The sequence below is a fragment of the Mya arenaria genome, chromosome 6, assembly GCF_026914265.1.
Source record: "Mya arenaria isolate MELC-2E11 chromosome 6, ASM2691426v1".
Lineage (NCBI taxonomy): Eukaryota > Metazoa > Mollusca > Bivalvia > Myida > Myidae > Mya > Mya arenaria.
Genome location: NC_069127.1, coordinates 75,004,511 through 75,032,279, shown reverse-complemented (window position 1 = coordinate 75,032,279; position 27,769 = coordinate 75,004,511). Strand labels below are relative to the sequence as shown.

At 33.6% G+C, this 27,769-nt stretch overlaps 2 protein-coding genes across 2 annotated transcripts in view; one reads left to right on the top strand and one right to left on the bottom strand.

The window, feature by feature from the left end:
* LOC128238043 (uncharacterized) overlaps positions 1–7,062 on the top strand; it is a 36,535-nt gene extending 29,473 nt beyond the window's left edge. The window contains exons 14-17 of the mRNA XM_052953609.1: positions 3,662–3,721; positions 3,876–3,935; positions 4,265–5,317; positions 6,473–7,062. Coding sequence (XP_052809569.1) covers positions 3,662–3,721; positions 3,876–3,935; positions 4,265–5,317; positions 6,473–7,062 — 1,763 coding nt within the window. The remainder of the gene's footprint in view (positions 1–3,661; positions 3,722–3,875; positions 3,936–4,264; positions 5,318–6,472) is intronic.
* Positions 7,063–14,286: 7,224 nt separating this feature from the next.
* The window catches only part of LOC128238042 (uncharacterized), a 30,132-nt gene continuing 16,649 nt past the window's right edge, over positions 14,287–27,769 (bottom strand). The window contains exons 9-21 of the mRNA XM_052953608.1: positions 26,941–26,989; positions 26,378–26,430; positions 23,096–23,114; positions 21,920–21,951; positions 21,587–21,658; positions 19,198–19,240; positions 18,764–18,807; positions 17,933–18,050; positions 17,710–17,772; positions 17,299–17,538; positions 16,604–16,687; positions 16,158–16,217; positions 14,287–14,656 (exon numbers count right to left, since the gene is read on the bottom strand). Coding sequence (XP_052809568.1) covers positions 14,604–14,656; positions 16,158–16,217; positions 16,604–16,687; positions 17,299–17,538; positions 17,710–17,772; positions 17,933–18,050; positions 18,764–18,807; positions 19,198–19,240; positions 21,587–21,658; positions 21,920–21,951; positions 23,096–23,114; positions 26,378–26,430; positions 26,941–26,989 — 930 coding nt within the window. The 3' untranslated portion in view covers positions 14,287–14,603. The remainder of the gene's footprint in view (positions 14,657–16,157; positions 16,218–16,603; positions 16,688–17,298; positions 17,539–17,709; positions 17,773–17,932; positions 18,051–18,763; positions 18,808–19,197; positions 19,241–21,586; positions 21,659–21,919; positions 21,952–23,095; positions 23,115–26,377; positions 26,431–26,940; positions 26,990–27,769) is intronic.

The following is a 27,769-nucleotide window of genomic DNA, read 5'->3' as shown; positions in this document are numbered from 1 at the left end:
GAGACGCAAGCTGCGATGACTTTAGTCCGGCTTCAAATAAGATAAAGTGACATTTCGTTAATTGTTCAAGACGAAAGACGTAGTTTAGTCGATACAGCTTGACAGGGGTAATGGTGATGTCGTCATTCAATTAGCAATTAGTCATAGGCTAACATACATTTGCTATGACATTCCGTTCGTGATCTTTGTTATCAAGGTCATGCCTGTTACTTTACGACGACTCTTTACAAATAGACAGTAATTAACAATTATCGCGTATTTCCAAGTTATGCCTTTTATCGGAAGACTTTGTTAAATATTTATACAAAACAAGGCGAATTCTCCCAAAATCAGCCTCTTAAAATTCCCATTTTCAGAAACAATTCCAAAAAAGCAACATGTTTTGTCAAACATATCCGAAACATAATCGAACAATTTTAAATCTTCTGTGTTCTAATTTGTAAACTAAGCGAATATATATATATACAGCAGTAATCGCTTAGAGAGTGGTATGTTTCTAGTACGTACCTTTTTTGTTTTGATAATAATTCATCATATTAAGTTTTAGACTATCAGCTGATCAAGTTGGTAAAACTCGTAATTTTTATCATCAAGTTAGTTTGGACTGACAGCTAAGCGATTTACTTCCACCATTTTTTCTTCTTAATATGTGTTTAACAACAAAGAGATGCATAACGTATCTGCACTGACTATCCGTCCGTGCGTCCGTCGATACTACTGCGTGTTTTAACTGTTTTTTACTAAATTAAAATCAAATATAGATCAAACTTCAGAGAAATATACAACTGCATTTATGAAGGTATGTGTATATATCTGACACAAATCTAGTTTAGTGTTTTCTTATCAGGAATGTGAAGTGATTTTATGGTTAAATGTTTTTTTATGTATGTAACTTATGCTGATTGGCGCTTACATTAATATCACTTGAGTGAAGTATATTGGAAAAAACATGTTATTGACAAATACTATTTTAACGTTTATAGTTTTCCAAACAAAAATTGATATTGATCGATCACGCTCTAATTACATTCTCATACTTTATTACATTTGTCTTAATATAAGAAAATAACATTCTTTCATTCACTGGTGTAGAGTCCGGTTGTGCTATCTACCGGGTTTATTGTCCGATTATGTGTGATTGAAGTAAGATCTCATTTCTGCTTTTATACATCTATACAGGGTTAGGGTAAACGTACAAATGATATATAATGAAATGAAATAATATATAAGAAATACATAATAATATATATTTTACCTACATACATAACACGAAAGGTGAAACAGATTTGCCCTTATACAGGAGCATCGGTATGAGATTATAATTTCAGTAACGAGGGTTGGGGCTGACATTACTGTTGTGTACCATATTATCAAAGACAGGGTTAAATAAATAGCGTTCAATATAGATGAATATAGTTGTAACGTTATCGAACGATAATGAGTGGATATTTAATCGCTGGCTTTTGATATGGTATGTTTAGAAGAAAGAAAAAACCCACTAAAATGTGGTTAAATGAGGGAACAAATCATTTCAATTAAACAATAGAATTATCACTGAGTAATGTTGTAGACAAATACAAAACATTTATCAGATTAATTTACAAAGGTCAAACATAAAAATAATTTCAAATCTTATGATAATGTAAGCATCGTAAAGGAATCAATGAACATATTTTGAACGAACAATGTGGTGTACGTGGCATCCATTACAGATGATACATCTCGGCAGACTCTATGAACACTTGTTTATCAGAACTTAACATAAAGTTTGTTAACATGACTGTATGTATGTTCATAATACATGGGACTCATTTATTCAATAATAGAAACAAGAATGATCTTTAAAAAAGATAACCGGCGATCAATTTGAAAACAAAATCATGAAGAATGTATCAGAAACCAGTATGACCGAACATGTGCATATTGCTTTTTTAAATATCAAGTGTTCCAGTATTGGTGAGGTAGACAAAAGTTTAGATTTTACACACATTTCTGGCTTAATAAATATTAATGTCAGTGTTGTTTTTTACTCTGACATGGTATGTGCCACGTTTTATTCTAATATAAATATATAGTTCCTTTTGTGGCTAAAGCAAAACGTTTGCACAACTAAGTCAATATCATGCAGTGCTCCAGCAAGCCCGTTTTTAGGGCGGTCCGCCCCTGCCCCTATTCAAACTGCCTGCCCCCGTTTTGAATAGTGCCTTTTTCACAAATGCTCTATTAGCGCCGTCTATCCCGTTTCGTGCCCTTGTTAATATTGCAATCATCACATAAGATCGAAAGCCCTTGATCCGCTGTCATAATTGAGACATATTACGCAATACTTATAATAATAGTTTTCCCGCTGGGTGTCACCATGCTGCCCCATTGAATTACTTCAAATATGTCATACTGCCCTTTCATCTTCCCATGTGGCTTTTCCGTGCCATATGACAGCTTATTGTGTGTTTGTGTAATAAGAAGACGATCTGTGTATTCATAATCGGTCGTCTTCTAATCGGATAATAAGGTAGAGTAACAGCCAATTAGTGGAATATCGCCAGGAGGCGGAGCTATGGAATGTCAGCCAATGACATATACATTGATAACTCGTTCATTAAATCCTGTTAGTTCGTTAGTTCGTAAAATGCAATAGGAAATGGGAAGGGATGGCGAAATATATTGTCAAGCACTATTACACCTTTTAAAGTAATTGTTAACTGTATTTTACAAACCAGACTCGCCATTTTTAACATTGTTGATTTGAAGCAGACGGTCACTGCATATTTGTATACATAGGAATGCTGGCGCTAAGGCAATTAGATACATCACTTATTAAAATATGTTTTGAAAGTTTATTTGTATAATATTCATAATGAAAATATCTTTGTTACCTACAAATATATTTTGATGTTTTATGTGGCATTTACCTATCATGTCTACAATCATGTCAGAAATCGCCAAACCACCATTTGGTCAGAACGATTGTTGGAGTTATTTTGTTATGTTCCATTTCAAATAAGTGATTTTCCAGCAAGGGCAGTGATTTTACTTTCATTTGATTCTAAAACATCAGCATATTAAACATAACTTTACCATGACATGGTAATCACAATTGCATTAATCTTACTAATTATAATGATGAAATGCATCGCAATTATGTTGCTTTGTCTCTAGGGTGTCATAAATGATATTTTTAGGATCAACAACATCTCTTTTATATACGTTACAGTTTATTTTTTATAAGCTTTGGGTTCAGCAGGAGTAACTATTCCGAACTGAAAAACGCATTATTCGTCAATTTGTAGTTAACTGCTTGTAATATACCATCAGTAATTGGCATGCTTGTCTTCGGCCAACTTCATTAGACGCGGTCCCTAGTGTTCACAGTTAAACGAACATGCAACCATTACAGACTAAGCGATAGTTCCTGAACTGGAGGCTGATTTTGGGAAGAATATAGATCCTTGTTTTCTAAAAAAAAAATACCAAGGTCTTCCGATAAAAAGCATACATGGAGAATACGAAAGAATTGTTAACAATAAAGCAGATACTTGAATCACTATATATGCAATCATTTCTCGTGAACATTAACTTTTCGGCATTCCGGTAAATAAATTGAATTATACACTTAACATTTAAAGAATAATTTTATAATGAGTTATGCCTTCTCTTTAAGATACTCGGACAACACCAGAGTTTATGAAAAAGGACGTCGGAACCATGGCGGTATACAAAGGTAGAAATATGTGCATTTAGCTTTAAAATATAAAACAACATAATCACAAGCATCATATGCACGGCAAAAACGTTTAATCTCTATATAAAACTTTCTTGTAAAAAAGGAACTCAACCATTTAAAAAAACGCCAATTTATTTCTTAAAATATTTAGATTGTAGATCTCAAATGGACTCTCTGAAAACTGATTTGTTGGAACCAAACGTAAACGTTGGTAAGTGTAACAGTGAGTGTTTAATTATACGGTGATACTAAATGCTTATTCTTGTTGTGTGCACTATTTAATAAGGTGCTTCTCGCGTGCATGTTTACAAGTATTTTTTTTAATATCCAGTCATAAGGCAAATGATACAATGGAAACATTAACTTTCGTAGGGTTCTCTAATATTTGCAATCATTTGAAATTTGTTTGAACATAAAAAGTGAAAAAAAATTAAAATGATTAAGTAAAACGGATTATCCTATATTCATTTAAATAATTGAAATATTTCGATACGTTTATATATTATTAATCTAAATTAAGTTGTTTACTATTTCACCTAGACCAATTGAAAGACCACAAAGAAGCCGCAAAACCTTTTGCAGTCATCAATGAAACACTGTTTACTCAATGGCAGTTGAACGAATTGTGCATTCGACATGGTAGGAAATCAGATATTGTATCTCGTGCATGTGATGTGATTGTAAGTCATTTGAAAGAAACATTTGATCACATTTTTAATTTGAACAATGAGGTACTTCATATATATCCAGCATTCAAGGTCGAAAAAGAGAACGACATTATTTTTGTTGTAACTGTTAGCAAAGCGGCATATTCATTCGTTCTATGCGATTCGGTGTCATATTGTTTAGAGATACGAGTTCTCAACAAGTTTAGCAATGAATTGAAGACTTTATTGGATACGGTATATGAAGAAGGTCATAGTATTTCAGACGAATGTCAAGAAACTATCGCACTTACTATTGCACAATGTTCTAAACACTTACTAGAGACACATACGTTATTGAGTGTCATCACAGCTTCTCCATTGAAATCTAAGAGAAACAAAGAGAAAAAGATTCATTCGTTTGTGCGAGAATCTGAATGTTGCATCGTGTTCTGTGTTCATGCCAAGGACTTTATTCCTATAAGGGAGGAACCACTTCCGGCAAGACTGAATGGAATTAGAACAGACGTAATGGAGGGTGCGTTTGTTACGTTTGGACGTTTAGCGCATGAGCCACATGACAAATTACCGATTGGGTGTGAAATAGGAAGAGGGGAAAGCAAAGATATTGGAACTCTTGGTGGTTTTATAGATCATCCGGAATATGGAATGTGTGGATTAACAAGCGGGCATATGTGTCTGGATCGTGCAGAGTATGAAGCTTGTGTTAAACACGATGGACGGCTTATGTTACAACAGTGGCCTGAGGGCACTCGTGGGCGAGGAATTTATCAACCTGCAAAACTTCAAAATGGCGATGAGGTCGGTCAACTTGTGGAAGTACTTTATAAAGTAGGCGGCCATTTGGAATCAGGTTTTGATGTTGCATTGTTCCAGATAGAGCAGAAATATCCAGCAGACGGAATATTTCCAGCTGAGAAGATCGATGGTAATTACACATGCTAAATATAATTGCTTGATTAAGATGGTTTAAGTTGCATTCTTCTGGAGCTGTTATGTGACGTTTTCGAGCCCCGCCGAAATTACGGGTCCAGTTTTTCAACACCCTGCCCGTTCGTCCATCACTCTCGTTCGCACCGTGTTATTATATTTTTTCCTCATGTATTTTAAGCCATCATAGACATCAAACTTTAAACTAAAATCTAACCTAGTTCAGTAACAATACGATTAAGTAAACAAGAAACAAACAATAATATGAATATTTTCAAATCCATAATTGCCATTTGTAAATTTTGATATTCAAATCAATATACTTTTCATCAGGGTTTGAAATGTTTTGAGTGGAAGCGAAAGCTCTTTGAAGTTGAAGCCTTTATTGATGTAATGTCGATTTTACATAGTTTAAAACCATAGCTGTGTGGTTTATTGTTCCCTTGCTGCCTCTTTGTAGTCATAATGTGTTATGTGAAAGTTGTTTTGATAGCAATTTGTGTTCTATCCAGTTAAAAAACTATAGCCGGGATATCCGTACATCTTTAGAAATCTCTAACTGATATATATTAAAATTTGCGCCTTAAAACATTTGGTTGATCTTTGTTAAAATAAAATGTCGTTCCGTTTCCTCGGACCGGATAAAATGAGCATGTGTAAACAGTGCTAGAACTTCAACTCCTGAATATGCCTCTGCATAGTGTCTTTAAATAAGGTCTATATTGAAATATTTTGTAACTGAGCTTGTCTCTGTAATTTGCATGATATTGCCATGATAGTGCTGATCATCTTCCCTTTGTTAAAGTTTACAGAGCCTTATATTTCATTTATTTTTTAGTAAAATTGTAAAGAGATAATGACAAAAAATAAAGCATTTCTACCAAATGTTCTTGATGTACAAAATATTGTACTTTATGACAACCCAATTTACTTGATATGTAGGGTGATTCAAAATTTATGGATATATTCGACCGGTATCACTTAAAGATTTTAACTTACTCGATGGAACACAGACCCTATTTCACAAAATAAACTGTATGTAATGAAATGTGAATTGACCTTTTACACATCTTTTTTCCACTACTGATAATAGTAATGGGTGAGGAGACACCAGTTCGATGAATTTAATTACTAACAATTAGTTTTATTTCAGACCAGTGCCATGATGTTGCGTATAAGTTTAAGAGCGGAAATGTATGTGGTGTGAGCCGCACAGCCGACAAGCCTTTGTGGAAATTTGGGCGATCAACTCGTTCAACAACAGGAAAAGCGCTCTTCAAAACTCCAATAACAGCTGTAAAGGAAGTTCGTCTGTTATGGAAAACACATGATAAATTCGAAATCATGTTACTAAACCAATTCGCGGTGTCTCCATTAGGCACTGATCAAAACAAGAAATTTGCTAATTATGGTGATTCAGGAGCTCTCGTGTTTATTGACAAAGACATAGACGATTTAACGTGTGTTGGAATGGTGGCAGGAGGGGAAGTTGGTAGTTCGATTGCTATTATTTCTCCGATTTGTCCGATTCTGAAGCACATCAATGTCACGAAGTTTCATTCGTTTTACAACACTCCCAGGCAAAATAGTGAAGCTTTACAGAGACTAGAGACCATGTACTCACAGCTAGATCAGCGAATGGCACGAATCGACAATAATGTTGGGAAATTAGTTGCATTAGTAGAAATGATGCAGCAACAAAACAACAGTTCCGCCGAAATGGACAAAAGCAATAAACAATAAAGGACATATGTATAAGACATTTAACAAAGACAAACACTAACATACAAATATAGTAAATTGATCTTAAATCTCTATAGCAAACATGTTTGTCGTATACTCAGTGAATTAAAGCAAAATATCATTACATACATATACAAACAAGAACACACAACAACCTGTTTTAACTTTAACGTTTGTTAAATGTTTCGTTTATGGGCATGTCCATGTAGTATACATTTTTGAATTAATGAAATTGTTTAAACTGGTATTACATTACGTGGTCAATATTAATTTTGGGAAGTTTGCATAATCCAGAGTTAAACTTGACAGTTATGAACATATGATGTATAGTATGTTGACCAAAGAAAAGGACATATCGAGTCGAACGATTTCTTACATAACAAATAAAAAAATATCATTTGACCCTACCTATGTAATCACTGGAATAAGTGAATCAAGGTACTTGTCTTAACTAGATTCCAATTAGTCATTGACACTTTCACATTTCTGTATTAAAATTCATTTTTATACAAACCCCGTATGTTATTCATTAGTATCGTTTAAAAAATATGTTCACCCTTCTTGGTGATTGTATGTTTGTAAACCTATTTGAATACGTTTAATTTAAGGGGCCTATCATTATGTGCGAGTATCTTATTTAAATGTTTATGTTACATTTTGATACATCATTTTATAGCCATTGTAATGCATTTTTCTTATTGACCATATTGTTTTGTTACACTTTAGTTAATGATAATTCTGTTTTATGGTTTTAAATGTTTGAATATATGACATATACAATGTTTCAATGAGTTTACGCAGCCTTTAGATATTGTAGTTGTAGCCGGATCCTTCACATCATCTGGCGCATGATCGGGGACCTAGGCGGAGATACATCGTTCATCTCCTTCATCTGTATACACTAAAAATGTCAGTGTACAAACGCTTGATTTGTATAGCAATGTATATTAATAATAATGTGTTTTCATCGCATAACTTTTCTACTTAAACGGACTCAAAATTTAGCTGTTTGACCTGTCTCTGTATATTTCATCGTATTATGAAAGCACGATATAGTCGTTAATCGACGAAAATGACAAAACATAAGTCGCCGTCCTGAACATCCGGTCATGTCGGTAACAGGATACAAGATACAAGAATCTTCGTTTATATGATAACAATAAACATTAGTTCAATGAGCTATTTTCCGACATGAAAAACAAACATACATGCCTAAAAAAAACACAACAATGAATTGGTGACCTGGAAATAAAAGCCTATAATTTTAAATAGGTAATATTATTATAGGTTATTGGCAAAAGTATTTACAACCGCCGTTTCTTTTGATCTGCATGCAAGCAATTACAAAAAGTAAGCTGGATAAGCATACATGATTCCTCTAGTTGACATACCACTGTTGCATGGTTAGTTCTGTCATGAGTATAAATTAAGGATAATGAAACCATACATTTTAAACAGAAACTTTTTAAGAATTATAATGTACATAGTGAAAAATAGCATTGATTAGTAAAAAAAGTTGGTAAAAAAGTTATTATTTAACTTTTTACCTTAGCTTGCTAGAAATGTTTCGAAAAATATTGCTTAGAGGAGGTACTAAATTGTATTGTAATGTAAACTACAATTATTAAAGGATCTGCCTTTTGCTAAACTCATACGTTACTTGGTACCATCAAAGATCAATCGGCTACGGCTAAGGTCAACCGCTAATGGCTATTGTAAGTACTGTCTAGAAATAAGTTTAATTACCTTGTTTACTAAAATCATATTAAAGGGGTTTTGTCTAATTAGTTTTGACGTCACTAAAACTACTGATTGACAAGCTCCTTTTTGTAGCGATAGCCAGTTACATACTTTGGTAATTGTCACGTGAGATTAAATGTATCACATAATATCGTTAAACTTTTAAGGGGATTAAGAAACACTTTTGAATGATCAACTACAATTTGGGCCAATAAGGGAGTATAAAACCTTAGTTTGGGAGGTCGAGGAGGACTTTTGCTTCTGGTTAGGGTTCTGATAGTCGAGAATGTAATTGGGTTTAAATCTTCAAGTCTACGGACCGAGTTTAGGCAGTCTGCCAAAACTTGTATCATCGGACGTGGTTGTTTTGACTTTATAAATATACGATTGAAAGGCATAGTGTACAGGAAGGGAATTGGAGTGAGGATGCGACACTCGGTCAAGTTTTAAACATCCGGTTTAAGGACATTCCATCGTCCAGCTTTTGTGCTATTACAAAACTAATTATTAACAGAACTAATATTGATTTGGTTATGGGTTAACCATTCACTACCATATGAAAACATAAACCTTTGTTATCTTTTTTCTGTCTGAAACTGCCATATGTGTATGGTTTAGACATGTTCACCTCCATCTCGGTGTTGTTAAATTCGGATAAACGCACATTTGAGTGTGTATGGTTTATATGATTAACGGAGGTATCTCTGCGAATAAATGGAGATCATTTAAAGTTCCTGGATTATTCCGCATACACTTAAAATCGCTGCATACCATAAACATTTCCCAGCATTTAAATGCACGGCATAAAATAATTAGTTACTCTGGACTATTGTACAAGTACTGCGTAGGCCCTAGGCCCGGTGGCCGTTTCAATAAAGATCTAAATAAATTTAAGTCGTAAGTTGAAACTATCATAGTGTCATATTCATTATTTTGCTACCTATTTGTTTGAATAGCCAGTACAAAACCTGAACTGAAAGTGGAAGAAACAATGAACAATCAACAATGCTACATGTTCAAACAGATGAAAATTAATGAAGTAACGACTAAGATCCTTTATTGACACAAGTCGCCATCGCTGTGATTTTTAAATCAAAACCATTTGCAGCATTCTAAACTCAGGATGTATCTTTGCTCAATGTACAATGCGCTAAAATTAAGCCATAATTAGGAAAAACGCCTTAAAACGTTCATTGACGTCGCGTTGAAACGCGACGTTAGTTTGAGATAGGTCTCAATGGTGTTCAATGAAGGATCACGTGATCAAAATGGACCAGCCAAATTAGTATTGTAAATTTGTTTTATAAAATTTGTTTGATAAAAAAACCTTTACAAATAAACAATTGTAAAAACTGATAAAGAAAAGGGAAACATCAAGATGCAAAAGAAACGTATGTCTTATACCGTTATTACAAACTTTTGGGCACAATTAATGGGTATTTAATAACTCGCCCCCAAAATCGTAGGCTACGGTTTTTTTACAGCTTGGTTTACGAACCTTAAGACCTGATTCATCAAAGCTCAGAAAAAGGTTTCGGAGGATTTTTTGCTTATTTGAAATAATCTGATTTTTAATAGGTGGTAAACTTATAAATTCATTACATATAACAGTATTGATGATAAAATGTAGGAACTGTACGTAACCCAACAATTACTTAAGCCCACACGATAACCCGTCATTCAACCAAATCGCAGAAATTTCAGTTAAGATCCATCCGGCGGTGGTGCTAAAACCCGATTCCTTATATCGAAATTGGGAAAAGCCGGTATTACAGTTTATGGTACCGTATTATGTTGATAAATGTTGATAATGGGTTTTTCGTCACAGTCGGTACCTGGTAATATAATATTCTCTTAAGAAATCTCGGTATCGATAGGCCCGTTATTAATGTCCACAATAATATACTATGTCTTCGAATATGTTATACAACCTAACTAGCATGTATCAATGCTAAAAGGTAAAATTACACTCTTTTAACATACTGTAAATCCTGAGTATATTAGCTATTTACTTTAATAAATATTGTTTTGTGTGTGTTTTTTAATGTAATAATTAGGAAATAGTTTGAGATCTTTTTTTATAACACTGAATATTTTAAAAAAAATGGGATTATTACAGAATCAAATTCACACACTCTATAATTAATCTATGTTTAATGGTTTTATATGTTTTTAACATTGCCTTTTTGTGATTATAAATAAAGAGAGTGCATACATTATGATCGTGCAGTTTTCCTTTTCTCCTCTCTTCGTTTGTATTTAAAACTAATATGATTATCATCATTATTTTTTATTGTATTTATTTGTACTTTTATAAATGTATTTTGTTATAATATAGGTAGGAAATATTAACCTCTGTAGGCGCAGTTTGTCCAGCATTATCGTCTGCTAGTTCCGACGTTTTAAAAGGATAAAGCAAGTTCAAAGGTCGTCCAATAGTTCGACCAGGTTTAACCTTTGCGGACCTGAACTCACCATCTGTGCTTTGTTGAAGATTTATAATGCGCCAGAATTTTCAATTCCCTCTGGGAATATCGTCTTTAACTAGTACAAAATCACCTGTTTTGGGAATTACATTGAATTGAATTCTACTACATTTAAGTTCAATTTGAGTTCTCTCCCTCAGATTGAGTAGATAATCATCCCACCGTATTTTCCAAAAAATGTTAAGTAATTTGTTTCCCTTACGCCAAATTTCCAGTAAACCTTTTTCAGAGCTTTCGTATTGACAAAAATCTGTATCCTCTTCCATTTCTAATTCTGGCATAAGAATGCTTGGGGTTAAAGTTAAAAAAAAACTTGCTGGTGTATGTGTAATGGAAGACTCTATGTCTTCCCAAACATACACCAATGGGCAAGAGTTCATGACTGCCTCTGCTTCCTTCAAAATTGTATGAAATTGAAAATTATTCAATTGATTACTTCCTATTGTTTTCCGCAACGATCGTTTTAATATGCCTATCAACCTTCCGTAGAAACCACCCATTCATGGTGCAAGCTCTACTATAAACGTCCAAGTTATAGTTTCACTCGATACATAGCCCTCAACATCATCACATTTTATCATTTGTTTCCAAATGTGATCTTATGTTTTATCAGCAAGCTTAAACTGGGGAGCATTATCGCTGATGATTTCAACAGGTGTCCCTCTTTGAGCTATGAATCGTTTCAAACACAATATGAATTCGTTTGCAGACAAATCCTCAACAACCTCCAAATGTACAGCTCGGGTCACTAAACACTTGACAATACACACCCAAACTTTCAAGTGTCCATTTATTCTCACATAGATCGGACCAAGATAGTCAAGTCTCGTTCGAGAGAAAAGGGTAGATTCTGAGACTCTCTTCTCAGGCAATACTGGCATTAGTGGCATTATATATGGCCCGCCTTGGTATCTTCGACATACTGCACAGCTATTTACCATAGAAGGCACTGATGCCCTACCATGTGGGATCCAGAATCGATGTCTAATTTGACTAAGTGTGTGAGGTATGCCACTGTGAAGTAAATGTCTGTGAGATTGTTCGATCAAAAGTTTAGTCTATGTCTCGTTAGACGGTAACAAATTAGAAAATTGAGCAGCCTCCTTAAGATTTGCATTTTCTAGACGCCCCTTACAGCGCAGGAGACCATCGTTGTCAAAAAAACAACAAGTTGTGTTGTGAGATTATTGTCCTGTTTGTTCTTTATTGGTTTAAAATCTCACCAAAATTCTTTCCTTGAATGTGCAACAGCCACATTATTTCAGCGTTTTCTGGCTCTTCTGAAGTAGGTGAGCTACTTTCATACTTCTGACCTTTTATTTTGTTATTAAATCTCAGTACCATTGCAGTCACACGAATTATTCTCGTCAACGAGGAATAGTTGTTAATGTTTATTTCGAACGGGGCTGGTAAAGGAACTGTTTAACTTTGTGTTTTATTTGGCTTTGTCACAAGATTTGGTTCTGCGTCAACAACTATACACTCTTGCGCACAGTGGTCAAAAACTGGCTCAGTATGAGCATTATTTGATAAGCTCATAGAGAGCTGAATTTTCTACCTTCTGTACCCTGCGCGTAGGAGTGTATAGATAATATTGTATTCGTACTTTCATCAGCTATATCTGTTTCACTTGGCTACTCCGTTATTGATTTCACTAGATAATCTGGTCCATTCCACCAAAGTATGTCTTCTTACAAGCAATGGAACACACATCCCCTACTTGCTAAATCAGTGGGGTTTCCATTAGTGTTCACGAATTTAAATTGAACATTGTTATGACGCTTAATATCTTTCACTCTTTTTTGAACAAACACTGGTCACTGCTTTTCTGAATGTTTCCACTTTAACACACACTGCGAGTCTGCGAACAAATCTACTGTTTCAATTAGCTTTTAATCTTGAATGAAATCAGTGCATCTGGCCTCGATAAGTGTAGCAATCAATTCAAATCTCGGAATTGTAATTGGCGATGTAGTTACAAGACGTGTTTTGGAAAAGATCAGTTCAGACTTTTGTACATCTGACCCTAATTGCACTAGATTAAAACATGCTGCAAACGCTTTTGCAGACGCATCACCAAAACATACTAACTTTATTTCGGTTTTAGTTTTGTTAGATATTGTCACACATCTGTTTAACCTTTGTTCCGATATTTTGAAATTGTCAACTCTTAGTTCCACCCCACGTTCAACGACAGCGTCTTCTAACTTACAACCCAATCTAATCGGTTGATCCACAAGTTTTGCACAAACAATGTTCCTTTCAATGTCAAGGGCGTGAACAAACCTAAAGCACCAAACACAGACGCTATCTGTTTCAAAACGGTTTGCTTTGTATGTGTTTTCCAACCCTCTTACACCCAAGTCATGCCTAGTACTTTCATGCACTCGTCGGTGGCTCTGTCATATTTCGGTATCATTTCATTCACTTTGTCCTCGTTCGAGGCCCATTCACGAAGTTTATACTGGCTTCATAAAACATATGCTTCGAAACTTGATACAAATCATTTACTGCACTACCTGAATCAACACCTGTAATCATTATCCATATAAAGGTCTCCTTTTTATTTGATTTGTCACAGAATTATTACTAACAATTACTCTCTCTGATTGAGCTTCAAGTTTTGGTATCAACTTTTGACAGACACTGTTACTCTTGACAATGTTTCACTTTTATCGACCGTATCAAAGTCCATCTGTACAAATAATGACCCATTAGCTTCTTCTTTTGATAAACTATTGAAATATCTTGTCCTTACACTTTTGAGAAATTTAAGTGGTCATGATTTAAGGTGGATGAAATAAACACTTTACCTTTATGTTGAATATCACGTGAACAATAACAATATCACTGCAAGATATCCATCAGCACTTGAGAAACTTTACTTTTAGAGCAATAATGAACACATTATATCTTTCTAACTTTTACTATTCAGCATATGGTTAACATTATCTAAATACATCCAATAATAGTTATCATAAATTCTAAATATCACCATTTAACTAATAGACAGTTTCTAAATATTATGAAATCCCAAAAGAGGCCTTACTGCTGAAAACTCTGACACATTATTGCTATGGCATATCTATATATTCTGCAGCAGACAATAACAAATCGTAAAGCACGGACTACTGTATCAGCGGACAAATTTCAGGAGTTAATCAGGATTCAAAATTAGGAGTAAAATCAGAAGTCAAAATACCTTATAAGTATAGTTATTAAATAATTGAACTGGTAAAATATGACAAACATACTAAAATTCCTAATAATTCGCGATGTTCGCGTCAAACACTCTTCGTTTTGAAAATGTCCACTTTATAGCCTGATGTTTTTGAAATTACTCATTGTCTTGATGGTCAAGTTTCCATCTGCAAAAAGAAAAGGTAATACAATACTATGCAAATGTTAAAGAATGCATAAGCCGCCTTACATCATTCATAGAATACGTACAAACGATATTTATAAGAAACAGAAGATAACTGATGGTTTCTCGGGATATCGATTAAAAAATTTACCGAGAGGGTACCGAAAGTTAGAAATCTATGAATCATTTTTGAGATTTTACTGGAACAATTCATATATATAAAGCTTTATTTTAACACTTCAAACCTATCCAAATGACACCAATGATATTATATCTAAAACATATATTATATGCGTCACGCTATTTTGAAAACGATTGTCCAAGATGTGCACGCGTTGATGTTCGATTTTGTCTAGCAATATGGTGACTCGTGATTTTAAATAATGCAGTGAGAATATCTGCATCTTAAAGCTATCATTTTATTAAAACAAAAATAATTTCCTCACCAATATCCCTACTATTAAATCAGAACACATCGGGAAGTAGGCATGCTTAAAAACGCTGAATTGTTATAAATCAGCTTAAATCTACATAATTGTCTATTCATGACTCAATCTCATTTTTATATAAGTTATATACTATTAAACATGATTTTTTCATCTATTTTTTATTATTTTGATGTCACGATACACATATTTTATAAATTTAGTTCTGATTTATATAATATAAGTATGTTCATTGCATGTTTAAACCATTATTAACCGTGCAAGATATTTGTGAGGCACAGCTTTTGTTGGGCTTCAAAATATGCTTCAGTGCATTTGAATTTTCTGTATAGCACATGAGATTTTGGTTGGCGGTCACCAAGCAAGATTAGGGAGTTTTTCCAGGTTCTCCGGACTCCCCAACAACTCAACAACGCCCTCTCGCGAAACTTCGTGCTTACACGAGTGGCCTTTGTTATTAAAACTTTTGCTCAAAATCGTTCTACAATGTATCAAATCTAAACTAGTATGTTTATCTATAAAAAGATATCGAGTCATTGTCACAATCATTTTCATAACTTCAAACATTCGTCAGATTTAAGACAGTGTGGAATTGCATAAAATATAATGTGCAGATGCGATGCAAGCCTATAAAATGTTTATTGGTTAGAATGTAGTTTAAATTATACCCGGTATAAAATGACGAAAAGAACGAAAAATAATAAGGTTTTGATTATATGAATATGTTAAACACATACAGTACAGCTGTAATCTGAAGACAAACGTCCGTGACAACGTTCAATAGATAAAAAGCCTTCCGTAATTGACAATGCACGTTCAAAAAACATTTTTAAAGGGCAATGCGAGGGTAAGTGAAACATGAGAGGCCTTTTTAAAACTGCTTATGTCATTTCATAGCCTAAATACTGTTGTATTACTTGCGTAACTTATTGACCATTATTTATATTGACTTTATTCAAAATTCTCACTTTAATGTTCATACAATTATTCAATTCGTTTACATTGACCGATACAGACTTAAATTATGAAATAACTGAAGATGTTCTATGAAATGTATACCTGCGTCTGCTTCGACATAATGATCGGATTCCTCTCCGCCGTCATCGAGGGCTGGAACATCTAGGCAATTAAAAGGTCAATTACACAACATAATTGTTAAACAAATAAAGAATTAAAGAAAAACATTCTTTGTGAACATCCTTATAATATGTAAACGATGTTTTTAATATGATATACCATTTTAATGAGTACATGCTACAATTAAGCTATAACCCTCTGATATATATCTTGTAACATGACACTGATAGGTACGCATAACAGGGCGTGGTGTGTACGTTTATTATACGACGGCACTATACATCAACCCAAGTGTGAGTAGCAGAATGTTGGCATAGTGCATAGACTTGATGGTATTCTGGTGGACAGTCAAGCATCAGGTCACTAGATTATGGATCCGACAAGGTAACTTTTTGATATATTTTATGAATTTTATGAGTAATACAAACCTGGTTCAGCTTGTGAATACAGTTCATCGTTTTCGTCTTTGCACATTTCGTAGACATCTTCTGTTTGCGGTAGCTGACATCCCCCTATAGAAAAAGAAGTGTATATAAAATAAAGTATTGGAAAAGTAACTTGGCTATTTAAATCACTAAACCACATTTCAAAAAATCATATCTATCTTACTCTTTGTTTGTCACATCCGATTAGCATTTGGGACTTATTTTCTACAACAACTACAACAACAACTTTTAAACTATTCTAAATTGTCATGGCTCCGCGGTTTTCACCAGAAATAACTAAAACACCTCAAGGTTCAACCTGATGCAGTTACTTATGTACTTAAAAACTTTCCAGTTTCAACAAGATTTTGTAAAAAAAAATGAGCAATCAGGGATGGAATCTTTACAGTAAAAGCCAAGATGTTGTCGAGTTTGAGGGTTTTTCACTTACTATCCAGGCACAAAATAACGAGTGTTCGAATGAAAAATGCCCGAAGTATAACACAAGTAAATTATAGAAACCATTTTTTTATTATTCTTAATGCTGAAGACAATATACGTAAAATTGACTTGACATCAAGCTTCAGTGTAACGAATATGAGCGGCATAAAAGTGTTGCTCCAACGCTGGTTCCCGTCCGGAAATTGTAAAAAAAAACAACAACAAAAACTGAAAAAGACATTTAAAGAGGCAATTACCTGTCTGTGTTGAATTGTAATACTCCTGGTAAACAGGTGTTTCACACACCACATTCAGTATTTTCTGATGTTCTGCAAGTGAAGACTTGATCTCATCTTGGGATTCCAATATCTTCCTATTCGCTTCTAATAGATTCATCAGCAGTTCCCTGTCGGACGTTTTACCAGTATCGTTTTGTTGTGATTTTTCTGATGGAGGCAACTGTTTATCGGGTTTGGGAATTTGTGTGTAACCGGTATCTTAAAAATGAAAGTAATTAATTATCTCGTGGTTATTTGTTTCGATTTGTATACTAAAGTATAGAGTATATATAGAGAGAGGGAGAAAGGGAGAGAGAAAGAGAGAGAGGGGCGGGTATGAATAAACAAAACAAACACTGTGCCAGTCTCAAACTGCCTTAAAACCCGTACCTTCATGAGGGAAAATAGTCCTCTTTTTCGGCGTTGGTATTGGTTTCTTTTGAAAGATTTTCACTGCAAAAAAAATCAGTTACAAATTAATGTGCAATTATGATTTAAATTTCATTCTTGCCAAATACATGTGATGATGGACGCAAATTTGAGAATTATGCTTCGCATTTTAACATAAGTTATAGAAACAACATTTTTTGTAAAATAGTATGCGTAAACTTACCATTGTCTTTTGGAATTAACTTGCCCTCAATCGAACGATAGAAGCCGTCGTCATCTCCATCTAGTAGAGGGTTTTGAATGCGATACACATCTCCGACTTTCAAGGAGTGCTGGCCGCTCTAAGGAATGAAGGATTTTTTGAACTTCGGTGTAATGCAAACGCTGAATTACTTTAAAAAGTAATATTCTACGACGAGTGGCTCTAGTATATAAAAAAAAAAATCTCTTTCGTATATGCTTATAATTATTAAAGACAATACATGTTATTTATATGAGGCGTTTATTAGAAAATCATGAGTGAGATATAGGTAGTAACGTTACTCAAAAGTATTAAACATGGCATAGCGAACGATACGTTAGGTTTTTTGCAACACGCAAACCAATCAACAAGGCCAGTTTGCCAAAAGGCTCAAAACGTATTATTATGTTTTAACAGGACCGAAATGCATTATTTGTTTCGGAATAAAGTGCTTCTGAATATCATAAGGAGAACTGCTGATGAGTGTTAAAGGGTCTCGCTCACCTTTTATAGCGTAATATATTAAAACAAGTATTTCGTATAAAAGGTTGACAAAATCAATGTTAACTCATTATCAATATTCAAAAAAGAGCTCTAGTGTATAATTAGCTATTTGGTTAAAACACAACTATGTTCAAATTCTATTGAAAATTGAATGCATTCATGATTTACAAAATTATGTACAAATGAGTATAAGTCAGTTTTTATTCGGAGTTTGTTTATAAAAAGTGCGGAAAACAGCTTAGTTGTAACAAACGTTGAAAACACTTTTGCCAACACCAAATCAGTGAGCGAGGCCTTTTAAATACTTACATATTTCGGATCGTATTCTTTTACAACTTGCACATAGTCGAACCCTAGAAATAGACGATATTAATTATATAGCTACATTTTACCCAAGCTAATTAATATCGAATATATAACATTTGAAAAACAATCAAGCACGCTTATTTTTCAAATATACTACACAATTATGTTTTGTATGTATACGTCAATCAGCATCGAATTACATTAGAATTATAGTTGAAATAAAAGTTCACGAAGATCCTGTTTAAGGGAACAAGTCGTAGGCATCGAAAGGCACACAACATATGAAACTACAAAAACAGAACAAACATTCCATAAAATAAACAACAAACTGCACATGCCTGATGTGATAGCAAACTACTTTGTGTATGTCAGTCAGTGAACAGTAAATTTTTATGAACAAATATCCGATGTAAATAAAATATAAAATAATAAAATACCTTCATAAATTTCATCATCGTCATCTGGAAAGGTATTGGACACCTGTCAAAACAATTAAGAAGAGGAAATGATATATACGTGTCAGATGCCTTTAATGTAACCTTGTCGGCGTGATAGCCAATTAGCTCCTAAATGTGACATTGACCTTTGAGGCGAAAGCACGAATTCTATGGGCTACACACCTTCTAATGCAGCGGTACATTTCTATTAAGTTTGATCAATATTGGATACAATAGCTGATTAAAGTCTTAAACTCAAAATTGGAAAATAACACCGAAACAAAAAGTAATGGTACGTATTACGAATAGAATCTGTACCTGATCCTTCATTCATTAGTATGTGTGTATCATATATACCATATTCAAATAAAGCAATGGGAACTACAGGTACAACGTATGAAGTCTGTAAATGTATGTTTTATCATATGCGTTGTATATTGCCTTCTCAAAATCATATTTAGATAGTATAGCATTAGTTTATGCGTTCGTTCTGTTAAAGGTGTGTGTTGATTAGTACAAGCCGTGGCAAATGCTAGAAACATGTATTTTCAAGGTAATGCATTCGCCGTTAAGGATTGGGTTTCGATTAAATATCTACACCCACGCCCAGTATTGATTAACTTGATACATGAATCATCTGTCGACATCCATACTGTCGACTCCATTTACATAAAGCATTAAAATCCTACTGCACAGCCATACAAATATTTTATTACAAGCTTGAAAAACAATATAACCATACTGTAAAGTAACATAACATTACATAACATAACAAAGTCCTTAAACCTTGGAACGTAAACACGGTTAGTTTTTTTTTTGTTTAGCTACTGGGCTTGTTCCTGTATTTTCAACTGTTCTATTAAAATATATATTTAAATTTAAGCAAAAGCACAGCAATCAGTTCAGTAATTCAAATGAAATAGTCTAGCATATTGAGTTTGTATCCATACAGAGACCATCGTATCGTACGAGTAGTTATATATCCTAAATCGTATAACTTAATTGATTAGGTAATGCCGATTGTATTTTGCAAGTATTACATTTAATTTAGTTTGTGACATCTATCTAATATTTAGTTCAAGCTCTTGATCTTTGATCCTTGCTCGGTATTTTCTCGAGCGCTCGTTCGATTATAAGAAGGCCCATTATAAAACAAATAAATCCGAAAGTTTATATGAGTTACAAAAGCGTCATTTAAAACAAGTGAACAATGGCATCAACATTGTTTGAATTATTTTGATTGAAATTGTCGTTTGGGCCATTGCTATTTATCTCTAAACAACTGTTTTACTATAGGTATTGTCCCTGTAACAAGACATTTACATTTCTCGAGTCGCGTACCACGAGTGAAATATTCACTTTTTGGTCTTCACGAAATGAAATAAATTGCTATCCTACACTGAAACAAACAATTTTTCTTTCTATTAGATATCTTTAATTAAAAACAAAAGTCATTTAGTTACACATTTTTAGAACAACGCGTCAATTTGTATGCGCACGTAACGTCATTTCGGAAATGACATCGAAGCCCTGTACGAGCGGACGTCGGAACCTAGACCGGGCTTTAATTTCAAATTGTGAAAAATGTCAACACATTTATTGTTTTGATTCATGTACAAATATACATCTTTGTGAGAAACACTGTTTTAAATCACTATTTTTCGAACATTCACCAGTCAGATATTAGAACATTTTCAGTCGATTATTCGCAAATGTTCAACTACCAACCAGTCGGGAGTTGGGGATTCAGATGTTGTCTTGTTTTGTTGTTGAACTCTAAACATGTTTTCAAAAAAAGTAACTACTATTACTATTAAAAGAAGTCATGATAGTTGCATTTTCACTGGCAGTTTATATAACGTATTTCACTGATAAAAAAACGGTATTTTACTGCAAAACATAAAATATAGGTGTATATCTCGTTTCACGGACAAAAGACAAGCGTTATTTACCGAGAAGAAATTAGATTGTCAAAAGGTTGTTATAAAAAAGGACGTTAGTCACTAGAACAGTAAAACAATTTAGTTTATTGTATTTTTAAACGGCGCCACAAAGTAAAGCAGACCTATTCCTTAATAAGTATAATACCGATTTACATTATTACAAAATTTAGTGAAGATTTAATAAGATAGGTTACAGTTATCTATCGGCAAATCTCGCCATTTCACGGACCATAATAAAAAAGAGTGATAACAACAAAATGTGACAAAATATCGTTATCAAGCTTTGTAAAGATGTGAAAAGAAATGCTCAAAATTGTCAAAATCAAACGTGATACATATGAATGTCATGCTGTACAAACAGATTAACATTGTTTGTTATATTATATACACTGGTACGCAACATTTATAATTTTTCAAACTTTTAATCACGTTACTAGCATTTTTACCAGATCCGGCCTTGTCCCTGTAGTCCCACGGGGTGGGAGCAATGGCGGCGTAGGTGATATCAGGCTGTATATCTGGGAATTCATATCAAATTACCAATATTTAAACTGTTTATAGGAAAGTAAGGCAATGTTTACATTCTGAACAAAATGGTACTGTAAATATTTTATTAAGGATGCTGTTTATACGATATACATTTGGATTTTTTTATCCTTAATATATCAACTATAAAGACACAACAATGTATACGCATGTACATACTTATTCATCATCTCTAAACATACAAATTAATGGATATGCTGTTGAACAGCGCTAGGTAAAATCAAAATATCTACCTGTGTTCGTTTGCTCTTATCATCTTCATTGGCTTGAAAAAGAGAACAGAAACACAGTTACTTTGCAATAAGAATGATGTAAAGTTAGGAACATTTTGTCGTGATGACGACGACGAGGCTATGCATACATTCGAGATATAAAGGAATATGAGGGGCATTTGAAAACAATATACACACAAACTGCTATGAAACTGTATCAGGCATCATTTACTCATGTAAACAACTAGATAATATTTTAAAAAAAACCTACACGTACAGCTTTTAAATTGATTGGTGAGGGCAGTTTTAACGTATTTTGGGCATACTATCATGCGGCGTTGTTTTTTATCAGTACTCCTTTTATTTCTGCATTATAAAAAATGCAGGTCTGTTCTTAGTAATGATCGATATAATACTATGTACGGAGAATATAAATCGTGCAATAGTAAACATATATAATCTGTCACGAGTCGTCATGTAATACATGGACGAGTCAAATAAAGTTGTGTCTTATATGATGACGAATGCTCGTTATATAACATCAATTTTATTGGTAGAAATAACAAAATGGACCTTATTATTTCACCTTAACTGATGATAAGCCCAATCGCACAAGCTGAAAATGAATTACATTTCAGCGCCATAAGCATTGCAGGAATGTAGTATCCGGAATAATTTGAGTTGTCCAACCACTGCTCATTGTCTTATAGACGATAATTATAAGAAAGAAAAAAAAAGAATATAATTCAAACTGCGTTTATTTACACTTAAAGGAAATGGCCTAACTTGTATGTTTTCCATGGATTATTATAATGTAACACCTTTAATCCAGGAATAAAAAGGACTTTTTTATGTAATGAAGATATTTCCATGATGTTTGCTATACAAAGTTGACAACATTGTCAAACGTATAATATTAACAAACCATATGAACATGTACACATACAAATAGTTTTGAAATCATGTCACAGTGATACGTTCGATAAAAAATACAAGTATTTTTCACGTTATGGTAAAGTAATAACCTAACTAAGCAATTGTTTAAAAGCTTTTCATGCATCTCGAACGCATTTTTCTAAGATAAATGTTCTGTTATCTTCGTTGCAATAAGCTGGCTATTTAAAATGTCTGTTTAAAAAACATATATATTTCAACGAATCAAATGTGTTCCACGTAATTGTCATAAAAATATCTTACCTGTATCATCATAAAAGCCCTGAAATTTGAAATAAATTATAAACAGTGTCATAAAACCCTAACTAAAACTAAACAATGTGTCAAGTGTGTGTTTCTACTACTATAACTACTGCTTCTATCGCCCCCACTGCTGATGTCCTCCTGCTGCTACAGCTCATGCTACTACGACTATTACTTTTTCTCTTTTATTTTGTACATTGATATTATAATAAGTGAATAACAATCTCAAAGATATTATTAACCAAAAGCATATCTATAGTGTTTCATATTTTCAGACGATCAAAACTAATCACGCACGCGCACGCAAACACCACGCACACACGCAGGCACGCAGACAAATACACACACCCGCACGTCCCTTTCACTTATTGGTGCTTTTTACTATACATGGTTGTGTAAAAGGAATATGATATGCATTTTGGTTCTACATACAATCAGTATTTTAATTATTTATAAAAAAATCATAATTTTTAATACATTCCATTTGAGAGTGTGGGAATCATATCTATCGTTTTGTTCAATATCTCCTTCAAGTTTTTGTCGGAGAGTATTGTAAACAGGCATTGAATGATGGGATAGTATTTCGATATTTCATTGAGAATATATAAACTTCCATTAATAAGATAAGAAATACCGAAAAAGGCTATTTCTGTCGTTATAACGATATGGATCGTTGTTTAATGAAGTCATTTCAGGCATTCCATAGTGGTTTAACTTTCTGAAAGTCCCAAAATAAGTGATCTTGTAAGAATAAGAAGATTTGTATGTTACGAAAATCACATAAGTTAGAATTTTTTATTTTATATTGGGCAAATATGTATTTGAGTGGTATGAAATGAAATATTTTGAAGTAAGCATTTCATGGAACACTTTTTATAAAAATATACAACACTGTGTTGATAATTTATTCTTCTCGATTCCAAAAAAGGGAGATTCATCAAACCAAGATGGATGTATTATTTCTGTTTGCGGTACGGGCGGTGAAAAAAAATACCATGCTTGGAAAATAATTTCAAATACAAGAAATTACAGATACTTTGTCTAGTATTGTATACTCAGAAACAAGACATCGAAAGTGCTTATTGTTCTACGAAGACATTGCATAAAAGCTTGCAAACATCCGTATACTTGATCCTATATCAAAAATCATACAAAAATCACAATTGTAATGATTAGAATCACGGTGATTAAATAGACATATGAATAATAATTTTGGAAGATTGGACAGCATCATTGGATGAAACATTGATAGTTGAATATATACGAAAGAATTTGATAGTATAGCACACCGTCGTTTTCTACATAAACTGAAAGCTTATGAAATTGTTCAAATGGAGCAGAAGATTCCTCTCGGTATAAGAAAAAAAATAGTAGTAGGAATAATAATGATGGATCTACATCTCAGTGCAGCAATGTTATACATGGAGTGCCTCAGGGCTCAAACGTATGTTCCCTCATGTTTGTCATTTATATGAATGATGTATCAGAAGTAGTTCTAAGAATGCCCCGTCTCCTTGCAGACCACACAAAATTATATAGAGTCCTTAAAAGCAACGCTTATGTAAGTATACCTCAAGAGGATGTCCATAGCATGTGAAAATGGAGAAATACATAACTTGGCTATAGCTGTCCATGATTAAGCCAAAATGCAGAATTTTATCATTAAGTCAGCTACGGACAGAGCTGACGAAACGAAAAGCAAAGCTATCAGGAAAAATGAAAGACCTGATTGAAAGTTGCCAAAGTTGTTGAACTATATGAATAACAATTTTTGCTCTTTATCGCCTCTCTTCGACAGATATGTTTGACTTCAATACAGTGTAAACATTTAACTTAGAAGGAATCGTTTTGTGAATGAGGCACAGTGCGAATGTGGTTGGAGGGAAGGACCTACAGGGCAAGCACTTATTAACGGAAAGTGTGCCCACTTTCAAGATTATATGCGAAATTCCAAGTTTTCAAACATTTGAACTGGGTAATAGTTTGGTTTGGAAGCAGATCTCGACTACTGTAAAGGTACTCATAAATAAACATTCCTCGGTCAGTAAACTCGTGAGTGTCACTGACAGTGAAGTAGTAGCAATAAAGATGTGTGCAAGAGGACAAACGCAAATCCAAAGGTGGTTTGAAGAGAGACAAAAACGAATCGCGAGCTCAAACTACTATCGCTTCCGTATCGCAACAGCGAAAATGAATTTAGAATGTAAGACAAGCCATTTGTGAAAAGCAGATATATAGAGCCGAACGAGTCTATTAAATATAGATAGAAAGTTGAAAAAGTCAATCCATGCCAATGAAATAAACAAAAGCATAGTCTGAGAAACAAGAACAATTTAAACCTACTTTAATTATATTAAACCACCTAATTTTAATAAAGTGCAGTTTTACGACCACTTTTAAAACTGTACTGACTATTAAAGGATTGTGACGAGCACTTAACCCTTGACTCAAACAAAGACTTCTTACACGCACTAGCCATGCAACTGCTTTTGTTGGGGATTCAAAGGCGCCTTTACTCTTAATTCTTAATAAGTAATGAAACGCGTGGTTCGGAATACGGTTTTGGTAACGTTTGCTTATGTTTACTGGACTGTGCCCTATTCACATGTAAATATATTTATTTTTTATTGTTTCGCTTCAAGACAAATTTACTTTAAGTTAAACAACATATCGTTGATTACGTCTCTTAACATTTTTTAATTGTTAACCTCATCTGTTCTTCTTAAATCTAGCTAGGATGAAACTATCTTACACGAACGGCCATGGTAAATGTTTATTCTACCACCCCATTTAAAACAAAATAGAATTAAAATGCATTTTTTCGCTGGAACTCTTTTGTGCGTAGTGAAAACAATCTGCGTATAGATATGTGATAATTAGTGGTTGTCATGGATATGCACGCATTAATTAATATTTTGTCAAAAGTCATGCCGTTCTTTAAATAGTTCTAATGAAAGTGCAGCATTATTTCTTAAATGCGTTGTGCAAACCTTTATTTGTTGTCATTTGAAGCGAGAAATATTTTATCTTGATCTTCACTATCTAACAATATATACCGAATTGTCTATGTTATATGTAAATTATTAAAGACTGAAATTTACGCTTACAGCTATTATTAGTGTACATACATCACTTTTTGTACCAAGGGAATCAAACTGTTTGCCCCAAATTCTTCAAGTGGAATGTTACTTCACATATTTCTCTGAATGTGTAAAGTGGGAGCCCGAGTCCTATATACAAAAGTAAGTACTAACGTGGATGACAAATCAGATAAAAACTTACATATGCATATTGGTAGGCTTCGGCAGCTTTAAACTCGGAGGTATATTGGTTACCTAGAAGACAACAACATGACAACAACAGTCTTTTAAGAAGATTTCTGCGAAAATGCATAAAAACATAGCATTTTATAATAATGCTTCCCCTCAAATAGTTGTGTTTTTGTGCGTTTACGACCGCAATATATAACACCAAATTATTTTAAACGCTCAAATTTGCGATTCGTGTATACAAGAGTGATTTATTTACTTGTGGCGTTCACACGATGATATTTTCGGCGATTATATATGGAAACAAACAGATTTTTGTTTAATAATATGCTCAAAATAAAAATAAAATGACAGTTCATTGAAGATGTTTAGGTAAATGCTTCAAGCCATTCGGAAATGACTTCATTGAAATTGTGTACCAGCCCTGTGCGTGCTCAAGTTTAATTTGAGCGTGAGAGCCGGCCAACATTTATAAACACGAACGATATTTATTGTTGAAAGAAAAAAAAATCGTTTGTATTTAATTGACAAAATTCTACAACCAACCTCAAAGCCCGTTTTAAAAGCTTAACCTACCTTCCTCTGAAAAGGTTGCTCCACCACTGAAATGAACTCTTGCTTCTACCTGAAAATAAAATATTTTTAAAATGATAGCAACATGTTATAACGAAGTTTTAATGCATTGTATTCATTTTTGCATGACACGTGATTTCATACATTAAGCTCAAAATAACCTTATTATTTCTAAGCATTTGTTCAGAACGCGCACGTACATGGATGCAAAAATGAAGATCATTGTGTCACCAATCATGTCTCAGCATCGAGCTTGTCTACACAAATAAATTCAGACATAACAGGTAAATGGAAATAATAAATTATCATTCGATTGTGAGATCAACAACTCCATTGTCGTAAGTCAGTTAAGTCTCGCCCGGACGTGATTCATCATTATTGATTTTTTAAGTACATTGTACGTAAAGGCAAAGTTTCAGCCTGTATTCTGGCTTTCCTTTATTCGAAACAAAACTGATGACAGATGTTTTTTTCGGTGTCCTGGTTCCCTTCGTCCTAAATTCCCTTTAACACTAAACTTGAACCCTTTAAACACCACAGAATAACTCTATCGTTGCTTTTCAAGTTCTCTTATTTCGAGAACACGTCCATTGTGCTCTAAGGCATTCATTCAAGAGAGCGTATGCGCATCACTCAAAACCCTACCTTACAGTCGGCTGGGTTACATACGACACACCATTTCAGGATGATATTTCACTAGAATGAACATCATTAATTTTAACATGTAGTTTATATACGTATTACTTTCTGCTTAAATGAAGTAATTTTAATTAAAAAAAATCAAAACGATTGCTAAGTTTAGGTCCTTGTTTAGGACCGACGCAGTACTTGT